This window comes from Tetrahymena thermophila, assembly GCF_000189635.1.
Source record: "Tetrahymena thermophila SB210 genomic scaffold scf_8254796, whole genome shotgun sequence".
NCBI lineage: Eukaryota > Ciliophora > Oligohymenophorea > Hymenostomatida > Tetrahymenidae > Tetrahymena > Tetrahymena thermophila.
Window position 1 is genome coordinate 720 of NW_002476552.1, and position 26,285 is coordinate 27,004.

The following is a 26,285-nucleotide window of genomic DNA, read 5'->3' on the forward strand; positions in this document are numbered from 1 at the left end:
AATACGCTAACTCTTTTAAGAAAAAAAAATAACGTACCCATTTAGATAATATTTTATCATTTGTGGATAACTTGCTATATGTTGCATCATCTATCTATATTTAAATTAGTATTAGTTACTAAATGCAAAAGCAAAACAACGAAAAACGAGTATTTCTTTTGCTATGTTTAACCACTTCATAAAGATCATTTATATAAAATAACTTTAATCCTTAAGTTTAATTTTTTAACTAATTCTAATTCATATTATTTACTTCAAAATAACCTAATTAGTTTATATTACTTTGCTTGTTTGCTTATTATTTTACTATTTTAACTAAGTTTTGATATATCTTTTTTGTTTTATTATAATCTTATATTTCAAATTACTCTCTTTTATTTATTAGATTTTAAATAAGGATTTTTAAGTCTAGTTTTATTAAAAAAACCTGTAATCTAGGTGTATTTAAAATCAATGAAAGAAATTAAATAGTAATCAAATTTTGTTTCTTTATGAAAGTTAATCGATAATTGTATTTAATTAATAAATTTGAGTAACTAAAAAGAAAATATATGAATAATTAATTTGATTAATATATATTCACATTTTTCATTAAATCATACACTCATTCAGCCTAAAATTATAGTCAGTATTTTACAAATTCAATTAAAATTGTTTTGAAATAGCAATAAAAAGTAATTTTATATTTTTAAATTTAATATTTATTTACTGTAATATGGAATATAAAGTAAATCATTATATATAAATAAATTTTGGTCAAAAACTAATTAAAATCTACTTTATAAAAAAATATAACTTATTAAGGGTATCTCTTATATTTGAGTACTCCCGATAAATAACAAGTAAGCATCTACAAATAAATTATCAATCACGCAAATTTAAATATGACATAACATATGTATTTTAAATTAAATATTGCTATGGAAATATATTCAATAGCTATTTCGTTGAGTAAATTTAATTATTTATACTTTTAAAGTAGTAAGACCAGCTTACTATAAATATTATTACTACAAGGCACACTTAAATAATTACTAGAACGATACTAAGATTCTCATAAAAATTATAAAGCTATAAATTTTATTCTTAAAAGAAGTTTAAAAGGTACTCAAACTCTTTGGATAATTCTATTTTAAACTAAAATTATTTTATTGCAAGAATATTCTTGTTATAGTTATTAAAATATTTTTAAAAAACGGTTGCATTTGGACTAAAAGCAAAAGAATAATAGTCTTTAAAAATACTAAAGAAGAATATAATTCCATTAAGAAGACCTGATTTAAGAGAGCTCTTACCAACAGTATTGCATTAATCATACAAAAAATCTCCGTTCTGATATTAAGTGTATTTTTTAATTGTATCGCAAGCATTATCAGTAAATACATTAATCAAAAAGTTATCAAATATTTCTTAATTGTGTAAACTTGTTGAACCTATTTTTTCAAGGTTTTCTTTTAGTAAGTTAGGTAATTCATCTATCTAAACGGAAAGTTAATTTAGAATTCCTTGATAAGTTTAAATAGACAGAGCTTAGTATTAAGGTATTAAAAATGCCATAGCAAGGCCTTATCTAGCTCTTAATGAGTTTAAAACTGCAAAATAAGAAACACAGACAACATCTTTTTATTAATAAATAAATGAATGAAAATAATTTTAAATTATGAGAAAATAAAAAAACTTACTGTTAAAATTGTAAATAACCATAGAATTATCAATAAATTATTTCACAATAAAATAATTTATTATTGGATAAATTGTTGTTAAGCAAAATATTAGAATTAATGCCACTATTAAGTTCTTTAATGAGTAATTTAAAGAAGAAGTTTGACTAATATTTAATTTTTTTTCAGATTTCGCAAGATGATTTTTAAATTAACCATTAGAAATTTTATTTTCGTATTTAATAAAATTTTTTTTTTGATCTATTTAGTAAAATTATAGTTAATTAGCTATCTGATCAAGAATATTTTTCAACTATAACTTATCAAAAGTTGCAAAGAGTTCTAAAATTTATTACTATTTTTTTTTAGAGAAGATATAACTTGGTATGACGCTAATCAAAAAAAGAAGCATGATAAAAGTAATAACATATAATTAAATAAGACTTTGGTTTTTAATGGATGAAAGTTAATTTTAATAGTCATCATTCATCTGAGAAAAAACAGATTGAACTTGTTCATTTAAAGCTGGATAGTTCATCTCATTTTATTTTTTTATTATTCCTAAAGGATCTTTGTTAGAAACGAAATAAAATATCCCAAAAATCTATAAGAGTATTGAATATATCATTGAAAGATTTTACTATTAGGATATAGTATTGCTTTGAAATATATTTTAAATGATGTAATTATTTTAAATAATATTAAAAACTTCTATATCTTTGTTAGTATTATTATAAAGTAAATTCATATGTTGTTTACTCAGCGATATCCTAGATTAATTTTATTCATTTAATAGATCCATGAAAGGTTGGTATTGAGCAGCTGGTGTAGATAAAACGTTGTATTTGTTTAGCAGAATAATATTACGCTCTGATAGGGAATAACTAATTTATACGTTAATCATATAAATCCAGTTAATGTATTTGAAGTTTTCTCTTTAAGAAACTAAGCTTGTAAGAAAGTTAAAAAATGCTAACAATGTTAAAGATAGAATAGCTAAGACTGATAATATTCCGAAAGCATTTATTATTTTAAGATATCTCATCTGACTTTTTTTGTGTATATTTTCAAAAACATGTCTTTTTAAATTAAAAAAACACAAATTAATTAAATATTTATTTATATATAGAACTTAAGAATTTTAAATATCCTTATTATTAAAATAATAAAAATCAATTTTTAATTTTCCAAACATAAAATATTAAATCTAAATTATTTACCGTGTTTAAACACTCTTTGAGGAAGAAGAAATAGATTAAATATCAATATTCTATTATTATAATTTGCTTGCCTCTTATTCCTAAAAACTTTAATTTGAATATTTTTAGTCTTTAACTTTCTTTTCATTAATCTTTTGCATTTATGATTTTTTCTTTAATTTATTTTATGGCGATGCTACCGTTTAAATCAAGACACGCTTACTAGATAGTGGAGGAATATCAGTTATTTATTTTTAAATTTAAGAATTTAAATCTTCTTGTACAGCATGCCTGCTTGTCTGAACATATTCAAGATTTACTTCTTCAAATTAGCTAAAATTAAATTTGTCATTCTAATTTAAAATTGACTATTTCTCAGGCGATTTCTAAGTTTAAATCTTTCTAAAAGCATAGAATTCTTGATTTTAGCTAATTTATGCAAAGTTTTAGAATAATTTTGAATTTAATTCCGTCGATTCTTCTAATTAAAGATTTATTTATTGCAATTAACTTGCTACTGGACTAGCAAGCATATATTCATAATTTTATCTTGGAGAGTTACTTGTGAATGTTGTTACATTATTTTTTTTTACTTTTTTTAATTCGCTGTTGTTATTCTTGAGAGCTTATCCATTCGATTTATACATAGAATTTTAGTTTGTTGTTGCGCTATTGAGAATTTAAGTTAATGTTGACTGCTCATTTTAGATACTAAAATTCTTTACAAATTAAATTGAACTTCTATATTATATTGATTCATCATTTTCTTATTAATTTACACACATTGATGTTAAGTTATCTTGAATTTCTAAGTCTAAGTCTAAATTTAAATCTACTTTGCAGATTTCTTTGATTTATTATTAGTAGAATTACAATAAATTACTTTTATCCTTTAAATTATTTTGAGGTTATATGTCTTCAATTATTAAGTAAATACTTGATTCAAATGAGCTAAATTTTTTTAGGAAATAAAAAGATACAGTTATACTAAATATATCAGCATACTTTAAATAATTTAAGAAATTTGCATCACTGAAAATAGATTTTCCTAATAAGAAATCTTGATTTGGTTGAATGAGTACAGTTTAGAATTTTATTGTATTTTTTTGGTTTTTAGAAAGCTAGATCAAATAATGAATTATGGGAATTAAACTATCTATTTTGATTGTTTTCAATTACGAGGTATCTATGGTTTTAAATTATTTATAAAATAATTTATTTGCAAGTTTAATATTATTTGGATTTTCATCATCTAATAATAAATAGATAGATTAACCTTTAATAGGTTTTGCCCAAATAGCCAAACCAAAATCATCATAATCTAAAACTTATGTTTGAACTTTTAGTTAAAATGGCACACAATACCCAGCCTAGTGTTTAGCTAAAAAAAGAGGCAAGTTTTAAATATCATTGTAAATTGGTGGAATTACTTCTTCTAAAAATGAATTTTATTATATATATTCCTATTAATAATTTCTTTGAGGTAAAATTTAGAGCTCAAATATAGATTTTTCTTATATTTGTTACTTATCAGAGATACCAAGTGTTTTAATAAAAGAATTATTAACTTTTTTAATAATTCCTAAAGATTTATCTAACAGAGAAACAAATAAAAAGCAGCTTGATTCATCATAGTATTCTTTATTTTTTTACTTTTAATTTGATTAGCTATTCAGTCTTTCATAATATTTTAACAAGTTCGACTTGTGAAGCATGTAATAATCAAAATTAATACAAATATTTCTTAAATTTTTGCTACTGTGATTGTATTTTAACTACTAAATAATATTTCTTTCTAACATACTTCTTTTTTCTGTAAATTTTTTTAACAGTACTAGCATTTCATTTATTTCTATAAAATTTAGTAGTAGCTTTTCGATTATAATTCTGTATAAATTCAAACATTCGCAATAGAAAAGTTATATATTTTTTAAGTCTTCTTCAAATTATAATATTTTATACAATTAGAAATCCTCTTTCTTGTTTTTACATCTTATATTATAACTGAGGCATTCAATTTCAGTCATTTTCATTATATTTTGTAGCTTTTATTAATCTTTGATTCCTGAAGCAAGTTTTCTATTTGTTTTTGTATTAAGAATTGAAAGATATGCTGCGCATTAATTTCTATTTACAGATGCTAGAAAAGTCAAATAAGAAAAATCTATTTCGTCAAGAACCTATTTATCTTATTTGTCTCTTATGGCTTCTTAATAAATTTATAATATTGCCTTAATAGATTTAAAATAGCTTGCGTCATCCTGTTTGAATTATTCATCTAATTAAGCCTCTTATTTATCTAAGTCTTTTTGCTTAATCACTTTCATCTATTCTACTTACTGATAAATTATTAATTAAAAAAAATTTGGCTTAATTAAAAATGACTAAATGATATTTAAATGATAAAAAATAATTAGTTTACAGTTGTTTTTTCTTAATTTTGAGCAGTTCCTTAAAATGGGAGTTCTTAAGCAAATATTATCAAAGGATTCTTAAAATCAGTAGATAATTTTACTTTTTATCTTGTTGAATCCATTAATTATCTACAAAACAGGTCTTTCTTTTTAGAGCTTTAGCCTAATAAACATTAAAAAACCTAGTAATAAATAGACTCATTTTTTTAATCAGTGTAATCTAAATTTATAAAAGTGTACCACTCTAAAACAACAACATTTCCAAGCTTGTAGCAAAATGGAAACATAATTATAGCTAAAAAGAAAATAAGATCTAAATTCTACTAGTTCTGACTATAGACAATCATGCTTAATGATAGATTTAACCTGAAAAATGTAAGAATTATTTACCATCTACATATATTTTTATTAAAATATGCGTGAGTCCTTAAAATAATGATGAGTTTCATAATGTTTATTATAAAGGAAACAGTCGTTATAGAATAGATGTCAAAAAAGCAACTTGTTATGCATAAAATCAGGTCTAAATAGAAAGATAATAAATTTAAAACTGAGTCGCTTTTTTAGAGAACATCTTCATTTTAAAAAGTGTAATCATAATCCACAGATATGAATAATGATGCTTTTTAATGTTTAAAAATAAAAGTTATTAATGCTACTATAAATAAAATAAAAATGAACCTAAAAAAAGGGTTGTAAAAAGGTTAATTAACGACAAATAGTACTAATATGTAGCTATAGAAAAATAAAGAGAAGGGATAGCTATCAAATACTCATAGCACTGAAACAGCTGAGAAAACTGCAAAAAAGAAGCCTTTTTAATTCTACTTCTTAATATAGCGTAGATGAATAAATAAATCAAAATACAATAGTTAAGGGCTAAGAAAGCATAAATGAAGCACTTTAAATAATTTTATGAATCATTGGAATACTCTAACTCTTTTAAGAAAAAAAAATAACTCACCCATTTAGATAATATTTTATCATTTGTGGATAATTTGCTATATGTTGCATCATCTATCTATATTTAAATTTCTATTAGTTACTAAATGAAAAAGCAAAACAATGAAAAATGAATATTTCTTTTGCTATGTTTAACCACTTCATAAAGATCATTTATATAAAATAATTTTAATCCCTAAGTTAAATTTTTTAGCTAATTCTATTTCATCCTCTTAACTTATTTGCTTTTAAATTACCTAATTAGTTTATATTACTTTGATTATTATTTAACTAAATTTTGCTTTACTTTATTTGTTTTTTATAAAGTCTTTAAATTTCAAATTACTTTCACTTATCTATTAGGTTTTAAATAAGGATTTTTATGTCTAGTTTTATTAAAAAAAACATGTAATTTGGGTGTTTTTATAATCAAAGAAAGAAATCAAATAGTAATCAAGCATTGTTTCTTTATGAATGTTAATCAATATTTGCGTTTAGTTAATAAATTTACATAGCTAAAAAGAATATATTTTAATACTTAATTTAATTAATATATATTTATATTATTCATTCATAATCATAAACTCATTTAGCCAATTGTGGTTATCAGTATTTTATAAATTCAATAAATTTGTTTTGAAATATCTATAAAAAATAATTTTATAATTTAAAATTTAGTATTTATTTACTGTGTTATAGAATAAATTAAATCACTTTAAATAAAAATATTTTGGTGTAAACCAATTAATTAATAAAATTTAAAAGGACAAATATAACAAAATTATCAATCATGCTTACTTAAAAATGATAAGATATATGCATTTTAAATAATATATTGCTATGGAAATATATTCAGTAGTTATTTCGTTGAGAAAATTCGTTTATTTATACTTTTAAAGTAATAAGACCAGCTTACTGTAAATATAATTGCTACAAAGCACACTTGAACAACTACTAAAATTATACTCAGGCTCTCATTATTATTATAAAGTTACAGATTTTAATCTTAAAAAAAGTTTAACAAATACTCAAATTCTTTTGATAATTCTATTTTAAATTAAAACTGCTTGTACGCAGGAAAGTTTTCGTTATAGCTCATAAAATTTTGTTAAAAAATTTCTCTGCTTGAACTATATGCAAAAGATAAAAAGTCTTTATAAATGCTAAAAAAGAACATTAATCCATTTAGAAGACCAGATTAAAGAGAGCCTTTACCTACAGTGTTGCATTCTTCTAAAGAAAAATCTCCATTTTAATATTAATTATATTTTTAAATACTATTACAAGCATTTAATGTAAATAGATGTAACAAGAAATCGTTAAATATGGCTTAATTGTGTAAATTAGTTGAGTTAATACTTTCTAGATTCTTTTGTATTTAATTGGGTAGTTCATCTATCTGAATCGTAAGCTAATTAAGAATATCTTAATAAGTTTAAACAGAAATTGGTTGCTAATGTGGCATTAAAAACGCCATAGCAAGACCCTATCTTGCTCTTAAAGAATTTAAAACTGTAAAATAAGAAATACAAACAGCGTCTTTTTTATATTATAAATTAATATCAAAAAATGTTTTAACGATAAATAAAAATTTTACTATTAAAATTGTTGATTGTAGTTGAGCTATCAATGAAAAGTCTCACATTCAAATAATAAAATATAGGGTATATTATAGATAGGCAAAATATAACCACTAATCCTATTAGCAAATTTTTTAAAGAGTATTCTAAAGAGGAAGTTTAACTTATATTTAGCTTTTTTTCTGAAATGACATGTTGATTTTATTTTTTATTATTCAAATCATAGGAATCTAAATTTGTAAAATGGAATTTGCTGTCAACTTAATAAAGTTATAATTGGTTAGCTATCTGATCAAGAATTTCTTGCAATTATTACCTTTCAAAAGTCGCAAATAGTTCTAGAATTTTTTCTAATTTTCTTTTTGCAAAAATATAACTTGGAATGATACTGATTAAAAAAATAAAAGTCATAAAAGTTATTACACATAACTAAATAAGGCTTTCATTTTGAATGTTTTAAAGCTAACTTAAATATTACTCATTGATCTAAGAGAAAACAGACTAAACTTGCTCGTTTAATGCAGGGTAATTAATCTCATTTTATCTTTTGATAATACCATCAGGATCTTAATTGGAAACGAAATAGTAGATACCAAATATTTATAAGAGGATAGAGTATATCATTGAAACATTTTTCTGTTGGTATGTGTTATTACTTTGATATATATTTTGCGTAATTTAGATATTTTAAATAATTTTGAAAACTTAAATATCACTCTGAGTATTATTGTAAAGCAAATTCATATAGTCTTTACTGAGCTTGATCCTTGAATTTTATTACTAAGTGAGAAGATCATTGAACAGCTAGTTTTGAGAAGGAGGTGTTTAATAGAAACCATATTCATTTAATAGAAAAATATTGTGCTCAGAAAGCGAATAACTAATCTAAACGTTGATCAAATAAATCCAATTAATATATTTGAAGTTTTCTCTCTGAGAAGCTAAGCTTGTGAAAAAGGTAAAAAACCCTGATAAAGTCAAAGCCAGAGTAACTAAAATTGATGATATTCCTAAAATATTTATTATTTTAAGATATCTCATTTACTTTCTTTTGTTAATATTTTCAAATACTTGCCTTTCAATAAAAAAAATAATAATTATTTTATTAAATTTAATTTATCAAAAAATCTAAAAAATAAATTTTTTATTTTTATGTTAAAATTGTATTTTAAAGTAATTATTTTATCTTAAAAAAAATATAAACTAAAATATTTTTTCCTCTTATAAAGTAATTAATATATTTATTATATGGAAGAAACTACAGTTATTTGATTCAATAAATAATAATTTTAAACATTTTTGTTTCATTTATTTGCTTTTTATGAAAATTAAAAATTATTTTTTTAGATTTAAGCACATTTTTAAGAAAAGGTTTTTATTTATTTATTTTAAACAAATTAAAGATAATTTTAGAAAAGGAAATTAATTTTTTTTACCTTATTAAAAAGCTTTTCGATGAAGAAGATATTGATTGAATGTCTATATTTTATTAAAGATTATTTCCTTGTTTAGCTAAAAACTTTTTATCTTTAATTTCTTTATGATTATTTTTTTTTTTGAATGATTTTTATATTTAAATTTAGCTTGATTCTTAATTAGGTTTAATAAATCCGCGCTTACTAGAAAGTGGAGCAATATCATTTGTCTCTTTCATAAATTCATTATTAAAGTGGTTTTAGTTAAAATTTTGTATTTAATTTAATTTTTTGAATTAATTGATCTCATAATTATCATTATAATAGCTATATTTCTTAAATTAGTTCAAAGGTGAGCTTGTTTGGTTGCTATAATAATTTCTACTAGGTGAAACTAAGCTGATGCAATTTTAAACTAAATCTTCTTTATAAATTTTTTATTCACTATGAATTATTTAATTTAAATCAATTGAATTTTCCATAAGCAAATTTAACTACTAAGTCTACTTGCTTTCTGGAGTCATTAATAGAATCGATTCTTAATTTTATATTGGAGATATATTTGTTTCTTTAATATATTTTTTTTACTTTAGCTTTTCATTTTTTCTCTTATTTTTTTAAAAATCTCCTGCTGGCTTGTTTATGGAATTCTAATTAGAATTTATACTATGAGTTGAAGATGGCTCTTCATATAATGTGTCCAAATTGTTCTCAAATTAAACTAAGCTTTAATTTAATATTAAATTATCTTGATAAAACTAATGATTTAACTAGTTATTAGTTGAATCATTTTTATTTATTTCTTAATGCTCAAAGTCTAAATTAATATTGCATATTTCTTTTATTTGTTATTAGTAGAATAATATTAAATTATTTTTATCTTTGAAACTCATCACTGGCTGAATGTTTTAGATAGACAAGTAAATATCAGGTTCTAATTATTTGAAATCTTTTTAGAATGAAAGGGACACAGTTGCGCTACATATGTCAGCATGTATTAATTTATTCAAGAAATTTATATCAGTTAAAAGAAGATTTTCTTGACATAAGTCTTTATCTGGTTGAATAAAAACTGTTTAGAGTTGCTACTCTTTATTTTTTTCTGTATATTAAATTAAATAGTGAATGATTGGAATCAAATTCTCTGTTTTGATGTTTCTTATTTATTATGCATCAAAATTTGAATACAAAAATTACTTACAAAATAATTTATTGGCTAACTTAATTTAATTTGGGTTTAGATGATTTAAAACCAAGTAAATATGCTCTTCGTTTATCTCTTTAGCCCATATTGTTAAACCAAAATCTTAATTTTCAACAATTTAGCTTTAAATTTTTAACTAAAATGGTACACAATATCCTAGTTCGTGTTTTGCTAAAAAAAGAGGTAAGTTTTAAATTTGGTTGTAAATGGGAGATATCAACTCATTTATTACGCAAGATTATAATTGATTAATATTAATATTACTTATAGATAATAATTGAAATATAGACTTGCCTTATATTTATTATTTATTCGAGAATCCAAGAGCTTTCACAAAGGAATTATTAGCTCTTTTAATAATTCCAAAAGATTAATCCAAAATAGAAACAAACAAAAAGCAACTAGATTCATCATAAAACTCTTTATTTTATTACATTTTTTTGTATTATCTATTTTATCTCTCATAAAAACTCAATAGAGTCTACTTATGAAGCATATAAAAATCAAAGTTTATGCAAATATTTTTAAGATCTTCACTATTATGATTATGTTTCAATTATTTCAAAATTTTGTTTTCCAGTTAGCTTCGTTTATCTCTAAATTATTTTAATAGCACAAATATTTCATTTATTTCTATAAAGCTCAACAACAGTTTTTCAATTATAACTTTGTACATGATTAGACATTCACTGTAGAATAATTTTATATTTTTTAAATCTTCTTCAAATTGCAATAATTTATATAATTAGAATTCACTTTTATCATTATCAGATCTTCTTTTCTAGCTGAGACATTTAATTTCAATCAAATTCAATATATTTTATAATTTCTACTAGTCTTTAATTCCATAAGCAAGTTTTTTGTTTGTTTTAGCATTAATTATCTTAAGATATGCCACACATTAGTTATTACTTACAGTTGCAAGAAAAGTAAAATAGGAAATATCTACTTCATCAAAAGTGTCTTTTTCTTATTTGTCTTTAAACGTTTCTTAATAAATATTTTGTACTGTTTTAATAAGATGCAAGTAACTTGAGTCATCTTACTTTAATTATTCACCTTATTAATCTTCTTTTTTAATTTATGTTATTTACTTCATCTACCTGATTTGCTTAATTAAAATTAATTATAGAATAACTTCATTTAATTAAATTTGTTTAAATCTTCTAAATTTAAATAAAAGGAAAATTAAATTACATAATCTTGCTCTTCATCAACAAATATCCCAATAAAAGGAACTTACTAAGCAAATATTATTGAAGGGTTCTTAAATTTAGAAGAATATTTAATATGCTCTCTTCTATTGTTTATCATTTGTCTACAAAATAAATCTATCTTTTTATTCTTCTGTCCCATTAAGAGTTGAAATGCAGATTGACTAAGAGAAGCAGTACTCTAATCAGTGTAATCTAAATTTATATATGTATACCATTCTAAGAAAAGAATATTCCCAAGCTTAAGACAAAAAGGGAATAAAATTATTATTAAAAGGGAAATGAGATCATATTTCAACTCGTTCTAGCTGACAAAAAGTAGTAATAATGTAAAATTTATTTTGAAAAAAATAACAATTATCGACCATCTACATATATTTTTATTAATATAAGCATGGGTTTTTAAAATAAAAACGAGTTTCAGAATATTTAAAATTAAAGATAAAGCTGATAAAACCTAAATATTAGCAAAGCGGCTTGTTACACAAAGAATAAAATCTAAATAAAAGAATAGCAAATTCTAAATTGAGTCACTTTTTTACAGAATGTCTTCATTTTAAAAAGAGTAATCATAATCCATAGAAATAAATAATGATGCTATTTTAATATTTTAAAAAATGATATTTTAATTGTTACCAAAAATATAAAAACGAACCTAAAAGCAGGGTTATAATCATGTTAGCTAACGATAAATAATACTGGTATGAGGCTATAGAAATATAAAGAGAAGGAATTGCAATCAAATACTCGTAACACAGAAATAGCTAAGAAAAGTTCATACTAGATTAACTTTTATTTCTACTTCTTAAAATAGCAGAGATAAAAAGCAAAAGTATAACAAAGCAATTAAACACTAGAAATGTATAAATAGCCGACAAAATTTCTTAAAAATTGGTTATTTCTTTTATGAAAAAAATATATCTAACCCAACTATTAAGAATTTTATCTTAAGAAAATATATTTCTATATGTTGTTTCATCTATTTACATCTAAATCAGCATTATCTGCTAAATGCAAAAGCAAAACAATGAAAATGGGATGCTTCTATTGCTTTGTTTAACTAGCTAATATAGATCATTAATATAAAATAATTTCAATCGCTAAATTATGATATTAAAATTGCACTAACTAATTGTTACTATTTAACTATTTTAACTATTCATCTAATTATTTTATGTTAATTTTTAGTAATGCTGAGTTATTCTTTATTTAGTTTTGATTTAATTTGTTTTTTTTCCTTTCTTTGTTTCCAAGATTAATTTTAATAAATATCTCATATTCACCAAACTTAATAAGGAAATATATAATGAATGTGTGCCAATCAAAATTTTAAATATAAAGAAACTTTCAAACTACTTTAAAAAGTAAGACTATTTTAACAAAAAATTTAATTGCATAATTGTAAAAATAATCCTAAAGCTTTGCTCTGATATAAATTTTAATATAATCAATTACATAATTAAATTTTTATCAATACAATTAGATTTTATATAATACGAACACAATTAATTTAATTGATCTTTAGATAGCCTTGCTTCAATAGAAAAAGTTATTATAGATTGATTCACTTTACTTTGATCTCTTTGAACAAACAATTAATTTATAGAAGGATAAATATTAAATACTATTTTTGCATTTAAAATACAAACAAAATATTTAAGCAATTTACAAAAATAAATTTACTATTTCAAAAAAAATAAATAACTATTATAAAATATTTAAATACTCTAATTTCTTAATGGTTACTACTAGAAGTGGGAATAGGTTTGAAATATAAATTTCAATTAAATTTTTGGATAAAATTAAGTAGGAAATGTTGATGTGTGTGGGTCAGGTGCCTTATTATATTGTATATTATATCTGAATATTCCATCAGCTATCTTAGTTTAAGAAAGACATGATGTAAGTATTTTGTAATAAATATTACATTTAAAATATATTAAATAGTTGCCTAGTTGTATAGATTTAATTATTAATACTTTTAAAGTAATAAAACCAGCCAACTGAAAAGATTGTTAATATTAATAAAACTTGAATAACTACCAAAATTATACTTAATATTTCGTAGAAATTGTAGAGCAAAAGATTTTATTCTTAAAAGAAAATCAAAAGATATTCAAAATATTTAGATAGCTCAGTTTTATATTAAAATTAGTTTATGGCAGGGAGATTTTTATTATACTTTTTAAAATTCTTCTAAAAGCTTTCAGTGCTTTGGCTAAAAGCAAAAGATAGATAGTCTCTGTGAACTCCGATAAAGAACAAATATCCATTAAGGAGACCTTTTGAAAAAGCTCCTTTACCAACTGAGTTACATTAATTGTATTCAAAATTTGCATTAAGATACTTACTGTATTTTTAAATAGCATCGCAAGTATTTTGGGTAAAAATGCTAATTAATAAATCATCAAAAATTTCTTCGTTGTGTTATTCTTCTGAGCTTACTTTTTCTAAGTTTTTTTTTATTAAATTAGGCAATTCATTTAGTTAAGTCGTAACTTAAGTTAGTATTCCTTGATAATATTACCTTGAAAGTACCTATTGTTAAGGCATTAGGAATGCCATAGCAAGACCTTACCTGGCTCTTAAAGAATTTACTAAAGAAAAATAAGAGGCACAAACAACATCTTTTTATATAAAATTAAATAATAAATATGTGTTTGAAAAAATTAATTTTTTTACTGTTAAAGCTGTAAATAATTCTCGAATTGTCTATAAACTTTGCTACAATAAAATAATTTAATATAGGATAAATTATACAAACGCAAAAAATTGTCAGCAAACCAAGTATTAATTTTTTCAAAGAATATTTCAATGATGAAGTCTTGCTAATATTAAGTTTTTTTTCTTCAAATGTTTCAGGTTAATTCAAAATATTTAAAATTTTTGAATCAAATTTAGAAAAATTCTACTTTTAGTCTATTGAAAATTATTGAATTTATTTTGTTAATTTATCTAAAATTTCCTTCAATTGCTTTTTATCAAAAGTTGCAAAAAGCTTAAGAATTTGCTACTATTTTTTTTTAGCAAAGATATAACTTGGGATAATGCTAATTAAAAAAATCAAAGTCAAAAGAGTAATGACATAAACATAAATTATGCTTTAGTCATAAATTTCTGAGAGTTAACTTTAATATTCATCATTCATTTGAGAAAAGACAACTTGAACTTGTTCATTTAGAGCTGGGTAGTTAATTTCATTTTATCTTTTGATTATTCCTTTAGGATCTTTGTTAGAAACAACGTAATAAATCCCTTATATTTACTAAAGAATTGAATAAATCATAGGCAATTTTTGTTATTGTGATATGCTTGCGCTTTAATAAATATTTTAAACGATCTAATAATCTTAAATAATTTTAAAGACTTCAATTTCATTGTTAGTGTTATTATATAACTTTTTCATAAAATCTTTGCTAAGTTTGATTCTTGACTAATTAAATTCATTAATAAGACCAATCAATTTCTATTATTCAGAGGCTGGAGTTGATAGTAAATTCTATTGATTTAAGAGCATTGTATTTATTATGTTCAGAAAGGGTAAAACTAATCTCTACATTTATCATATAAATCCAGTTTATATATTTAAAGTTTTCTCTTTGATAAATTAAATTATCTAGAAACATAAAACTTCCAAGTAAGGTCATCGAAAGAGTAACTAAGACAGAAGCCACTCCCAAGATATTTATTCCTTGAAGGTATTTCATCTGTTTTCTTTTGTGGATGTTTTCAAAAACTTACCTTTTAAGTTAAATATAATTTTATATAATTTTGAAAATAACAAAATTGCTAAATTAAATACTAATAAGACAATGCTTAAATAAAATAATTAATTGTAAAAAACGACTCAATTAAATTATTTTATTTTTCAAATTTATTATTTGAGTGAAAAAATTTGATTTTTTTGAAAATTAAAATGCCTTATTAATGATTTTAGCTGAGTAAGTTAATATTTTTAAGCTTTATTTAGTTTGAAATAGTTAAATAAATTATTTACTATATTTAAAAAGAGTTGTTTGATGAAGATGAGATAGATTACATGTCTTTGTTTTACTAAAGTATATTTTCTTAGAAACTTTAAAGCTTTTACTAACTTTTTTTGAATTTAAATTAGCTTTTGGTTTATACTTTTGTTGGGGTAGTTGACAAAACCAATTCACATTTACTGTTAGGTAAAGGTTCTTCACTCTATTCTTTTGAAAGATATTCATTTAAGTTATTTGAATTTAAGTGTCTCATTTTATTTTCTTAATCCTGATTCATTTTTTATAGGTCAGCATCGTAATTAAAGTGAAATTAGTTTATTTTTTCTATCTGCTGAAGTCTTTGATTTTTATTGCGAGAAAAGATAATTGTAGTAGGTGATTCTAAATTATTATTACTCTAATTCGCTTATTATTCTTGGAAGTAATTTATATTATTTTATTTATTTATATTTTAACATTCGTCAAACGACTCTTCAACTTAAATATTCAGTTATTCAATTTAGCTAGCAGCTGGGGTCATTGGTATGCACTCGAAATGTTATCTCGGAGATACAGTTGTAATTATTACTTTACTTCTTGTCATATCTGAGCCTAAGATTTGCTTGGCAAGTATCCCATTTTACTTATATAATGAATTATAGTTTGTAGTTGAGCTGGTCAGTTAATTCGTATAAGTAAATTTCTCATAATTTTAAGAGCTATTATTTTTTTAAAGTTAAGTTAAACTTCTAGCTTGGATTTTATTTTCTTCACTGTTACAGCTTAAATTAAAATTTGTCAAACTGATTTAATTTTATCCTTAACAATCTAAGTCTAATTCCAAAGAAATATTGCATATTTCCTTTATTTGTTATTAGTAGAATTTTAATAAATCAACCTTCTCTTTTAATGAGTTTATAGGCTACATATTTTTTATGGTTAAGTAAATACCTGAATGAAATTAACTTAATTCGTTTTCAAATTGAAGAGATACAGTAGCGCTTTATATATCAGCATGCTTTAAATAGTTTAAAAAATTTGAATCTTCCAAAGATTCTTCTTTTAAGAAATCTTTATTATTTGGTAATACGAAAACAGTTTAAAATTATTTATTCTATTGCTTTCGAGAAATTTTAATTAAATAATGAATTATTGGTAATAGACTCTCTGTTTTGATTTATTGTATTTATGCGTATTAGGTTTTTTCTTTTAAACATTTTTTGTAAAATTATTTGTTGGCAAGTTTAATCAGATTAGGATTTTAGTTATCTAATAGTAAGTAAATATTTTCATCTTTGATAGGCTTTATCCATATAGTGAAACCAAAATCTTAAGCGTCTAAGATTTAGCTTTGAATTTGTATTTAAATGGGCAGACAATATCCAGCTTAGTGTTTGGCTAAAAAGAGAGGCACATTCAAAATATCATTGTAATTTGGTAATAGTGATTATTGTAAAATCGAATATTAACCTTGTTAATAATTACTTAGAGGAAATATCTAAAAAATGGATCTATCTTAAATTTGATACTTGTTTAAAAATCCAAATGTTTTGATAAATTAGGCATTAACCTTTTTAATTGCCCCAAAAGATTAATTTAAGAGAGAAACGAATGCAAAACAGCTTGATTTGTCATAATATTCTTTGTTTAATAATTTTGATGTAGAAGTTCTGTTTGATTTTTATTAAGAATTGATTAAATTCTAATTATGAAGCAAATAAAAATCAAAATTAAAGCAAATATTTTTAAGAACTTCGCAATTTTGATATTGTTTTAATTATGATTTGATCTTAACTTCTAATTCTTATTTTGAGTGCTTATATTACTTTAACAGTGTAAACATTTCATTAATTTTGATAAAGTTTTTCATAAGCATTTTGATTGCGGCTTTATACAAATTCAAGCATTCACAATAGAGCAATTAAATATTTAAGATATCTTCTTCAAATTACAATAAATTATATAATTTAAATTAATTTCTTGTACTAGTAGATCTATTTTATTCATTAATTTTACTTTCAGCTTTTTTTAAGATACTTTCAAGCTTTTATTAGTCTTTGATTCCTAAAAAAAGCCTTTTATTTGTTTTGACATTAAATATCTTTAGATAGGTAGTGCACTGATTATTATCAAATGCAGATAGAAAAGTCAAGTAAGAAAAATCTATTTCATTAAGTTTATCCTTTAATTTTTAGTTAGTTATTGTATCATGGTAAACATTTGCTATTGACATGATATCTTTTTAATAATTAATTTATTAGAAAGAATGGTGATAATTTACTGTATTAAATTATAGACTGCTTTCATCAGATATAAATGGTAATTACTAAGAAAATATTATACTAGAATTTTTAGATTTGGAAGAAAGTTTAATCTTTTGTCTTAAACTATCCATTAATTATCTGCAATAGATGTCTACATATCTATTATTTTCACCTTAAACGAATCTAAAAATATTCGAACTTACTGAATTGAAATTAGATTCAGAAGTACTTAAATTTATAAAAGTATACCATTCCAAGAAAACTACATTCCCAAGCTTATAGCTGATAGGAAAAGAAACAATTGCTATTAAGAAAAAAACATTTAACTTGTAATTATTTTAGCTATATATAAGATTAGAGAAACTCATTATTATCCTGAAAAAAGTAAGAATGATAGACCATCTACATATCTTCTTATCAACAAATGTGTGATTTCTTAATATAAAGATAAGTTTAAAGGTATTAATAAAAATAGCGATGATAGAATTAGCATAAATATTGCTAAAACAACTAGCAACACAGAGAACGCTATCAAAATAAAAAGAGGTTATATTAAATATTGAGTCATTTCTTTGCAATATATCATCATTTTAGAAAGAATAATCATAATCTACAGAAATGAATAATGGTCCTATATTAAATTTAAAAAGTTTATTGGTTAAAATATTAAAGAATAAATGAAATGAGAATCAACCTAAAATCAAAGTTAAGAAAATATTAGCAATAGATAAGTAAGATTGATATTTGGCTATGGAAAAGTAAAGAGATGGTATTGCAAACAAATATTCATAATTCTAAAAAACCTATGAAAGCTTTGAATAAAACTAGCTTTTAGTTCTACTACTCCTTACAAATAAACAAAGTAGAAGAGAAAGCAATAGGAAGCAATTAATTGAGAATAGAAATGGAATCTCCCAATTAGAACTATTTTCTAAATTACAAGCAATCATATGTGATTTTAAGTAAAATATCGTTCTTAATATTTTAGAGAGCTATTTATCACTAGAAGCTAAATTAGAATAAGTAGAATCATCAATTTAAAGCTGTGTCATATTTAGCTACCAAATACAAAAACTGAAGAAAGAAAAAAGAATATTTCTTCTGCTTTCCTTTACAATTTAGTAAAAATCGTGAATGTAGAATAACTTCAATCTATTAATCAAGGTAATCTTTGAGTTTTAATTCATTTTTGCTTCTTATTTTTGATGGAAATAAGTATTTTTTTTATTTTTTAATGGATGCTGTGTAAAAATTATGTTATTAGGAAATTTTATTTTAATTTAAATGATAATAAATAAATTTTAATATTTAAATGATACCTCTTGTTCGTTCATTTTGTTATAGTCCATAATTAAAATAATATGTATATAGTTTTTGTAAAGATAAAATTATATAAACTTTTAGTATGCTATGTCATTAATTAATTAACAGATGGTATATAAAGATATAAATAATAATACTAAAAATAGTAAACTCCCTTTTAAATAAAATTTATAATTTGATATCAATTTAATTTAAGATATTTATTTATAGAACAACTCCATTTTACTTTATTGATTTTCTTTAAGCATAATATTTCTAGATTAAACATAATAGAGAATTTATAATCGGGGCTTTTTTAGATCAGTAGGCAGTAAAAACCTCTCTGCCTTGCTGATTTTTCGCCTTCCAAGTATTTCACTCGGAGGGCTACTTTTTAAGACTTTTTAAAAAACATTTTTGAACAAATTTATATTAAATAATCTAAATACCTAATGTTTATAAAAAATGTTGCTTTTGTTTGCCATATTTAAAGCGGCATTGTCAGATTCAGATAATAGTATTTATAATAAATTATATAAATTCATCACAACAAATCATGATTTTAAAAAAAAAAATTTCTAATATTACTTACTTCCGATTAAGATTTAAACAAAATTTTTATGTGTTAATAAAATTACAAATAATAACTGTGATTTAATAAATGAACAAATTTATGAAAACAAAATTAAAAAATAAATAATTTTATGAAATACATTTTTGCAGAGTTTAACTTTTTAATTAATAATTTATTAAATATCAGGTTTGTAATATTTAATTTTTAGTTGATTGTCAATTTATAGTTACCTATTTTATTAGTTAAAATAAATCAATTTTTTATAATTTTAACTAAATATATTTTACGACAGCTTATAATTATTTTTCTAGTAAATTTTTCAATTAAATGGCCAAATCTTTACCTAATCTTTAAAATTAAAAGTTTTAATTTCAACAATAAATATTTCTTAATTTATTTTCATTATATTTGTATTATTATTTGAAATTTAAATTATTTTACTTAATTATTAATTAGCAATAATAGTTTAAATTAAAATCTATCAATAATTTTAAAAAGAATTTTTAATTATTTAATAATAATATTTAAATAAATCTAAAAACTTAAAAAAAAGTGAAATTATGTTTTAAGTGCTCAGAATCTTATTCAAAAATTTTTGTACATTAAAATTAAGATTTTGGTAAAAAACAAAGAGCACAATTAATACAGAATATATAATAATAATAATAATATTCAAAAATATTTAAAATGTAAAATGTTTTCTTTTATTTTTAAAAAATTAATATAGGCTATGATAAACATATTCAAGCACCAAATAATATAGTCATCAATAAATAGGTAATATTGCTAAAATATAATTTATTTATTTTATCAAAAATAAAATTACTCAAAATAAAATATTAAAATTGGGTTTTTGTTAGTGTTTTATATAAATTTATCATAAATAGTTATGAAAGTTTAGATTTTTTTTATATAAATTTTAATTATTTTAATTTTTATATTTAAAAATATGTCTAATAAAAATAAAAATGATATCTTGACTGTTTTTAGACATAAATATTTGTTATTTAAATGAAAGTTTTTAAGTGTTGTTTTATTAAAGTAGTAGTAGTCTTATTAAAATTAAACATTTAAAAATAAAATGGTGACTGTATGAGTTGTTACCTTGTATTTGATACTTTTTAATTAATTTAATATACAAAGAATTGTAAAAAAAGATAGATTTTGTAAGTATTTTAATTTATTGTGATAATTAAGTAAAGGACTTCGTTATATTTTTTTTGGTTTATAAGTAAATAAGCAAGTTAGTAAATGGTAAGCTTGCTTAATTAGCTAATAAATAATTCAAAAGCTTAAAATAATAAATTATAAGTTTATAAATCAATAAATTAAATTTACCTTAATTTTTTGCCCGCTTCTCGCGAATACTATTATAACTTTAAATAAAAGAAAAAATAACGAATTAAATAAATGTGGAGGAGAAAGGATGGTAAAAAAACAATGGCTTTCTTTAGTATTTAGCTGTGTTGTGATGAGTAAGTAAAGAAATTCGTTATATTTTATTTGGTTAGTAAGTAAATAAACAAATTAGTAAATGATAAGCTGGCTTAATTAGTTAATAAATAAGTCAAAAGCTTAAAATAATCAATTATGAGTTTATCAATCAATAAATTAGATTTTTACCCTAAAACAAACTTCAAAGTTGTGATATTATTGCACTAGGCTATTCCTGTGATTAAATCTTTTGCACCTATTGCACCAATAATATTCCAACTTTAAATATAAGAATAAATAACGAATTAAATAAATATGGAGGAGAAAGGATAGTAAAAAAAAATGATGTCTTTCGTTAGTATTTTTTTTTGTGTTGTAATGAGTAAGTATAGAAATTTGTTATATTTTATTTGGTTATTAAGTAAATAAACAAATTAGTAAATGATAAGCTCGCTTTATTAGCTAATAATTAATTCAAAAGCTTAAAATAATCAATTATAAATTTATCAATCAATCAATCAATCAATAAATTAACTTTTTACTCTAAATTAAGCTTCAAAACTGTGATATTCTTGCACTAGGCTATTCCTGTGCCTAAATCTATTGCTCCCTCATCGCCAATATAATTCGAACTTTAAATATAAGAATAAATAACGAGTTAAGTAAATATGGAGGAGAAAGGATAGTATAAAAACTATAGTATTTAGTTGTGATGTGATGAGTAAGTAAAGAAATTCGTTATATTTTATTTGGTAAGTAAGTAAATAAGCAAGTTAATAAATAACAATATAGTTTAATTAGATAATAACTAAGTTAAAAGCTTAAAATAATCAATTATTAGATTATCAATCAATAAATTAATTTTTTACTATAAATCAAGTGTCAAAGTTGAGATATTATTTTACTAGGTTATTAATGTGCCTAAATGTTTTGCACCCTCATCACCAATATCATTTTCACTTAAATATAAAAATAAATAACGAATTAAATAAATATTGAAATATTGAGAAGAAAGAATGGTAAAAAAATGATTTCTTTTGTTAGTATTTAGTTGTATTGTGATGAGTAAGTAAAGAAATTCGTTATATTTTATTTGGTTATTAAGTAAATAGACAAATTAGTAAATGATAAACTGACTTAATTAGCTAATAACTAAGTCAAAAGCTTAAAATAATTTACTATAAGTTTATCAATCAATAAATTAATTTTTACCCTAAAGCCAGCTCCATAGTTGTGATAGTATTGCACTAGGCTATTTCTGTGACGAAATGTTTTACACCTATTGCACCAATTTTATTATTTCTATAAATATAAGAATAAATAACGAATTAAATAAATAAAGAGGAGAAAAGATGGTAAAAAAACGATTGTTTTAGTTAGTATTTTTAGTAAAGAAATTCGTTATATTTTATTTGGTTAGTAAGTAAATAGACAAATTAGTAAATGATAAGCTGGCTTAATTAGCTAATAAATAATTCAAAAGCTTAAAATAATCAATTATAAGTTTATCAATCAATCAATAAATTAATTTTTTACTCTAAATTAAGCGTCAAAGTTATGACTTTCATGAACTAGGCTATTACTGTGGCTAAATATTTTACACCATAATCACCAATATAATTCCAACTTAAAATATAAGAATAAATAATGAATTAAATAACTTGGAGGAGAAAGGATGGTAAAACAATGGTTTTAATTAGTATTTTATATGTGTTGTGATGAGTAAGTAAAGAAATTCATGAATTTTTTTTGGATAGTAGAGAATTTACAATCAGAGCATTTTAGGGTTGGTTAATAGGTTCGAAATCCGACCTATCATGCCAAATTTTTTCACTTTCCTAGCTTTTTACTTTGAGGCAACATATTTAAAAACTTTTTAACAAATTTTTAATAAATTTAATAATAAAAATTTGTTAAAAAATGTTTTTAAAAAAGTCTAAAAAGTAGCCCTCCAAGGAAAATACTTGGAAGGCGAAAAAATAGTATGGCAGAGAGGTTTTTTACCTGTACTGATCTAAAAATGCTCCGATTGTAAATTCTCTAGTGAAATGTTTGAAAGGCAAAATTTGACATAATAGACCAGATATACTAACATATTAGCCCTAAAGCTGATTGTAAATTCTTTGTTAGTAAGTAAACAAGCAAGTTAGTTAATAAAAATTTAGCTAAATTAGCTAATAACTTAGTCAAAAGCATAAAATAATAAATTATTAGTTTTTCGATCAATAATTTAAATTTTTACCTTAAATTAAGCCTCAAAATTGTGATATTCATGCACTAGGCTATACTTGTGACTAATTCTTATGTACCTATTGCACCAATGTGATTCCAACTTTAAATACAAGAATAAATAACTAATTAAATAAATATGGAGGAGAAAGGATGGTAAAAGATGACTTTCATTAGTATTTAGTAGTTATGTAATGAGTAAGTAAATAAATTATTTATATTTTATTTGGTTAATAAGTAAATTACAAGCTAGTTTAATTAGCTAATAACTAAATTAAAAGCTTAAAATAATAAATTATTAGTTTATCAATCAATAAATTAAATTTTTACTCTAAATTAAGCGTCAGAGTTGTGATATTCTTGCACTAGGCAATTCCTGTGCCTAAATAATATGCACCTTTTTAACCAATCTTATTCCAACTTTAAATACAAGAATAAATAACTAATTAAATAAAAATGGAGGAGAAAGGATGGTTAAAATATGATGGCATTCATTAGTACTTTAGTTGTGTGATGATGATTAAGTAAATAAATTAGTAATATTTTATTTAGTTAGTTAGTAAGTAAATAAGTAAGTTATTAAATGAAAATCTGGCTTAATTAGCTAATAACTAAGTAAAAAGCTTAAAATAATCAATTATTAGTTTATTAATCAATTAATTAAATTTTTACTATAATTCAAGTGTCAAAGTTGTAATATTTTTGTACTAGGCTATTGCTGTGCCTAAATCTTTTGCACCAAAATCACCAATATCATTTTCACTTAAATATAAAAATAAATAAAGAATTAAATAAATACGGAGGAGAAAAGATGGTAAAAAAAGATGATTTTCATTAGTATTTTAATTGTATTATGATTAATAAGTAAACAAATTCATTATATTTTATTTGGTTAATAAGTAAATAAGCAATTTAGGAAATTAAGAACTGGATTAATTAGCTAATAACTAAATCAAAAGCCTAAAATAATCAATTATTAGTTTTTCTATCAATAAATTAAATTTTTACAATAAATTAAGAGTCAAAGTTATGATATTCTTGCACTAAGCTATTCCTGTACATAAATATTATGCACCTATTTCACCAATATTATTCAAACTTTAAATATAAGAATAAATAACAAATTAAATAAATATGGAGGAGAATGAATAGTAAAAAAATGATGATTTTCGTTGGTATTTAGTTGTGTTGTGATGAGTAAGTAAAGAAATTCGTTATATTTTATTTGGTTAATAAGTAAATAAGAAGTTAGTAAATTAAAAGCTGGTTTATTAAACAATAACTAAGTCAAAAGCTTAAAATAATCAATTATTAGTTTATCAATCAATAAATTAAATTTTTACCGTAAATTAATTGTCAAAGTTGTGATATTCTAGCACTAGGCTATTGCTGTTCCTAAATATTTTGCACCTAATTCACCAATGTTATTCCAACTTTAAATATAAGAATAAATAACAAATTAAATAAATATGGAGGAGAAAAGATGGTAAAAAAAGATGACTTTCATTAGTAATTTAATTGTATTGTGATGAGTAAGTAAAAAAAATTAGTTATATTTTATTTGGTTAGTAAGTAAATAAACAAGAAAGAAAATCTGGCTTAATTAGCTAATAAATAAGTCAAAAGCTTAAAATAATCAATTATTAGTTTATCAATCAATAAATTAAATTTTAACTATAATTCAAGTTTCAAAGTTGTGATTTTCTAACACTCGGCTATTCCTGTGCCTAAATTGTTTGCACCCTCATCACCAATATTATTCCAACTTTAAATTAAAGAATAAGTAATGAATTAAATAGATATATTAGAGATATGATTGTAAAAATGATGACTTTCGTTAGTATTTAGTTGTTTTATTATGAGTAAGTAAAGAAATTCGTAATACTTAATTTTGTTAATAAGTAAATAGGTAATTTAGTAAATGACAAACTGGCTTAATTAGCTAACAACTAAGTCAAAAGCTTAAAATAATCAATTATTAGTTTATTAATCAATAAATTAAAATTTTACTCTAAATTAAGAGTCAAAGTTGTGATATTCTTGCACAAGGCTATTCCTGTACCTAAATATCTTGCACCTATTGCACCAATTTTATTATTTCTTAAATTTTAAAAATAAATAACAAATTAATTAAAAAAAATAAATAAACACCAAAAAAATCAGGTGATAAAAAGTAAAACTAAGAAAAATTAAAAAATAATAAGAATGATGTGATATTCTCGCACTAGGCTAATATTTGGCCTAAATATTTTGCACCCTCATCACCAATTTTATTAAAACTTTAAATAAAGTAATAAATATCGAATTAAGTTAATATGGAGTAGAAAGGAAGGTAAAAAAACGATGGTTTTAATTAATATTTTAGCTTTTTTCTGTTGAATAATTAAAGAAATTGATTATATATCATTTGTTTAGTAAGTAAAAAAATAAATTAGTAAATGATAAGCTGGTTTAATTAGCTAATAGCTAAATCAAAATCTTAAAATAATCAATTAAAAGTTTATCAATCAATAAATTAAATTTTTACTCTAAATTAAATGTCAAAGTTGTGATATTCTTGTACCAGGTAAATATTATGCCTAAATCTTCTACACCATTATAATCACCATTTAAACTTTAAATATAAGAATAATTAACGAATTAAATAAATATGGTGGATAAAGGATGGTAAAAAAAGGGAATTTCTTTTTGAATTCACACATTACGCACTGTGTGCTGGATTCTTTTTATATAAATTTGCGCATATGCGCTCAATCATAACGAAACAAACGAAACATATAAAAATTATTATATAAAATAATAAGCTTAATGTTATTTTTAAACCTTTACCTTTTTGAATAATAATGAATAAGTTTTTAAATATTAAAAACAGAACATTTTGGTAGAAT

At 22.0% G+C, this 26,285-nt stretch overlaps 5 protein-coding genes across 5 annotated transcripts; 1 reads left to right on the forward strand and 4 right to left on the reverse strand. All coding sequences in view use genetic code 6, as the record gives it.

Annotated features, from left to right (window-relative positions):
• Positions 1-864: 864 nt before the first annotated feature.
• On the reverse strand, positions 865-6,445 carry TTHERM_00963210 (transmembrane protein, putative; the record flags this gene model as incomplete). The annotated part of the gene is made up of 5 exons (XM_001008908.2): positions 865-1,619; positions 1,683-2,740; positions 2,882-5,199; positions 5,283-5,896; positions 5,956-6,445. The coding sequence occupies 5 exons, from the start codon at positions 6,443-6,445 to the stop codon at positions 865-867; spliced, it is 5,235 nt and encodes a 1,744-aa protein (XP_001008908.2).
• A 555-nt stretch (positions 6,446-7,000) lies between these two features.
• Positions 7,001-10,851, reverse strand: TTHERM_00963230 (transmembrane protein, putative; the record flags this gene model as incomplete). The annotated part of the gene is made up of 3 exons (XM_001008910.3): positions 7,001-7,755; positions 7,814-8,871; positions 9,233-10,851. 3 exons carry the CDS (start codon positions 10,849-10,851, stop codon positions 7,001-7,003), a joined length of 3,432 nt encoding a protein of 1,143 aa, XP_001008910.3.
• A 1,753-nt stretch (positions 10,852-12,604) lies between these two features.
• TTHERM_00963240 (transmembrane protein, putative) lies at positions 12,605-16,522 on the reverse strand (the record flags this gene model as incomplete). The annotated part of the gene is made up of 5 exons (XM_001008911.2): positions 12,605-12,693; positions 13,684-14,256; positions 14,312-15,128; positions 15,187-15,370; positions 15,669-16,522. The coding sequence occupies 5 exons, from the start codon at positions 16,520-16,522 to the stop codon at positions 12,605-12,607; spliced, it is 2,517 nt and encodes an 838-aa protein (XP_001008911.2).
• A 1,483-nt stretch (positions 16,523-18,005) lies between these two features.
• TTHERM_000963250 (hypothetical protein) lies at positions 18,006-18,421 on the forward strand (the record flags this gene model as incomplete). Its single annotated transcript, XM_012795847.1, has 2 exons — positions 18,006-18,083; positions 18,212-18,421. The coding sequence occupies 2 exons, from the start codon at positions 18,006-18,008 to the stop codon at positions 18,419-18,421; spliced, it is 288 nt and encodes a 95-aa protein (XP_012651301.1).
• A 1,632-nt stretch (positions 18,422-20,053) lies between these two features.
• TTHERM_000963261 (kinase domain protein) lies at positions 20,054-24,459 on the reverse strand (the record flags this gene model as incomplete). Its single annotated transcript, XM_012795848.1, has 11 exons — positions 20,054-20,082; positions 21,073-21,110; positions 21,358-21,447; positions 21,711-21,800; positions 22,038-22,127; positions 22,381-22,470; positions 22,705-22,794; positions 23,411-23,500; positions 23,728-23,817; positions 24,070-24,344; positions 24,406-24,459. The coding sequence occupies 11 exons, from the start codon at positions 24,457-24,459 to the stop codon at positions 20,054-20,056; spliced, it is 1,026 nt and encodes a 341-aa protein (XP_012651302.1).
• Positions 24,460-26,285: the final 1,826 nt, after the last annotated feature.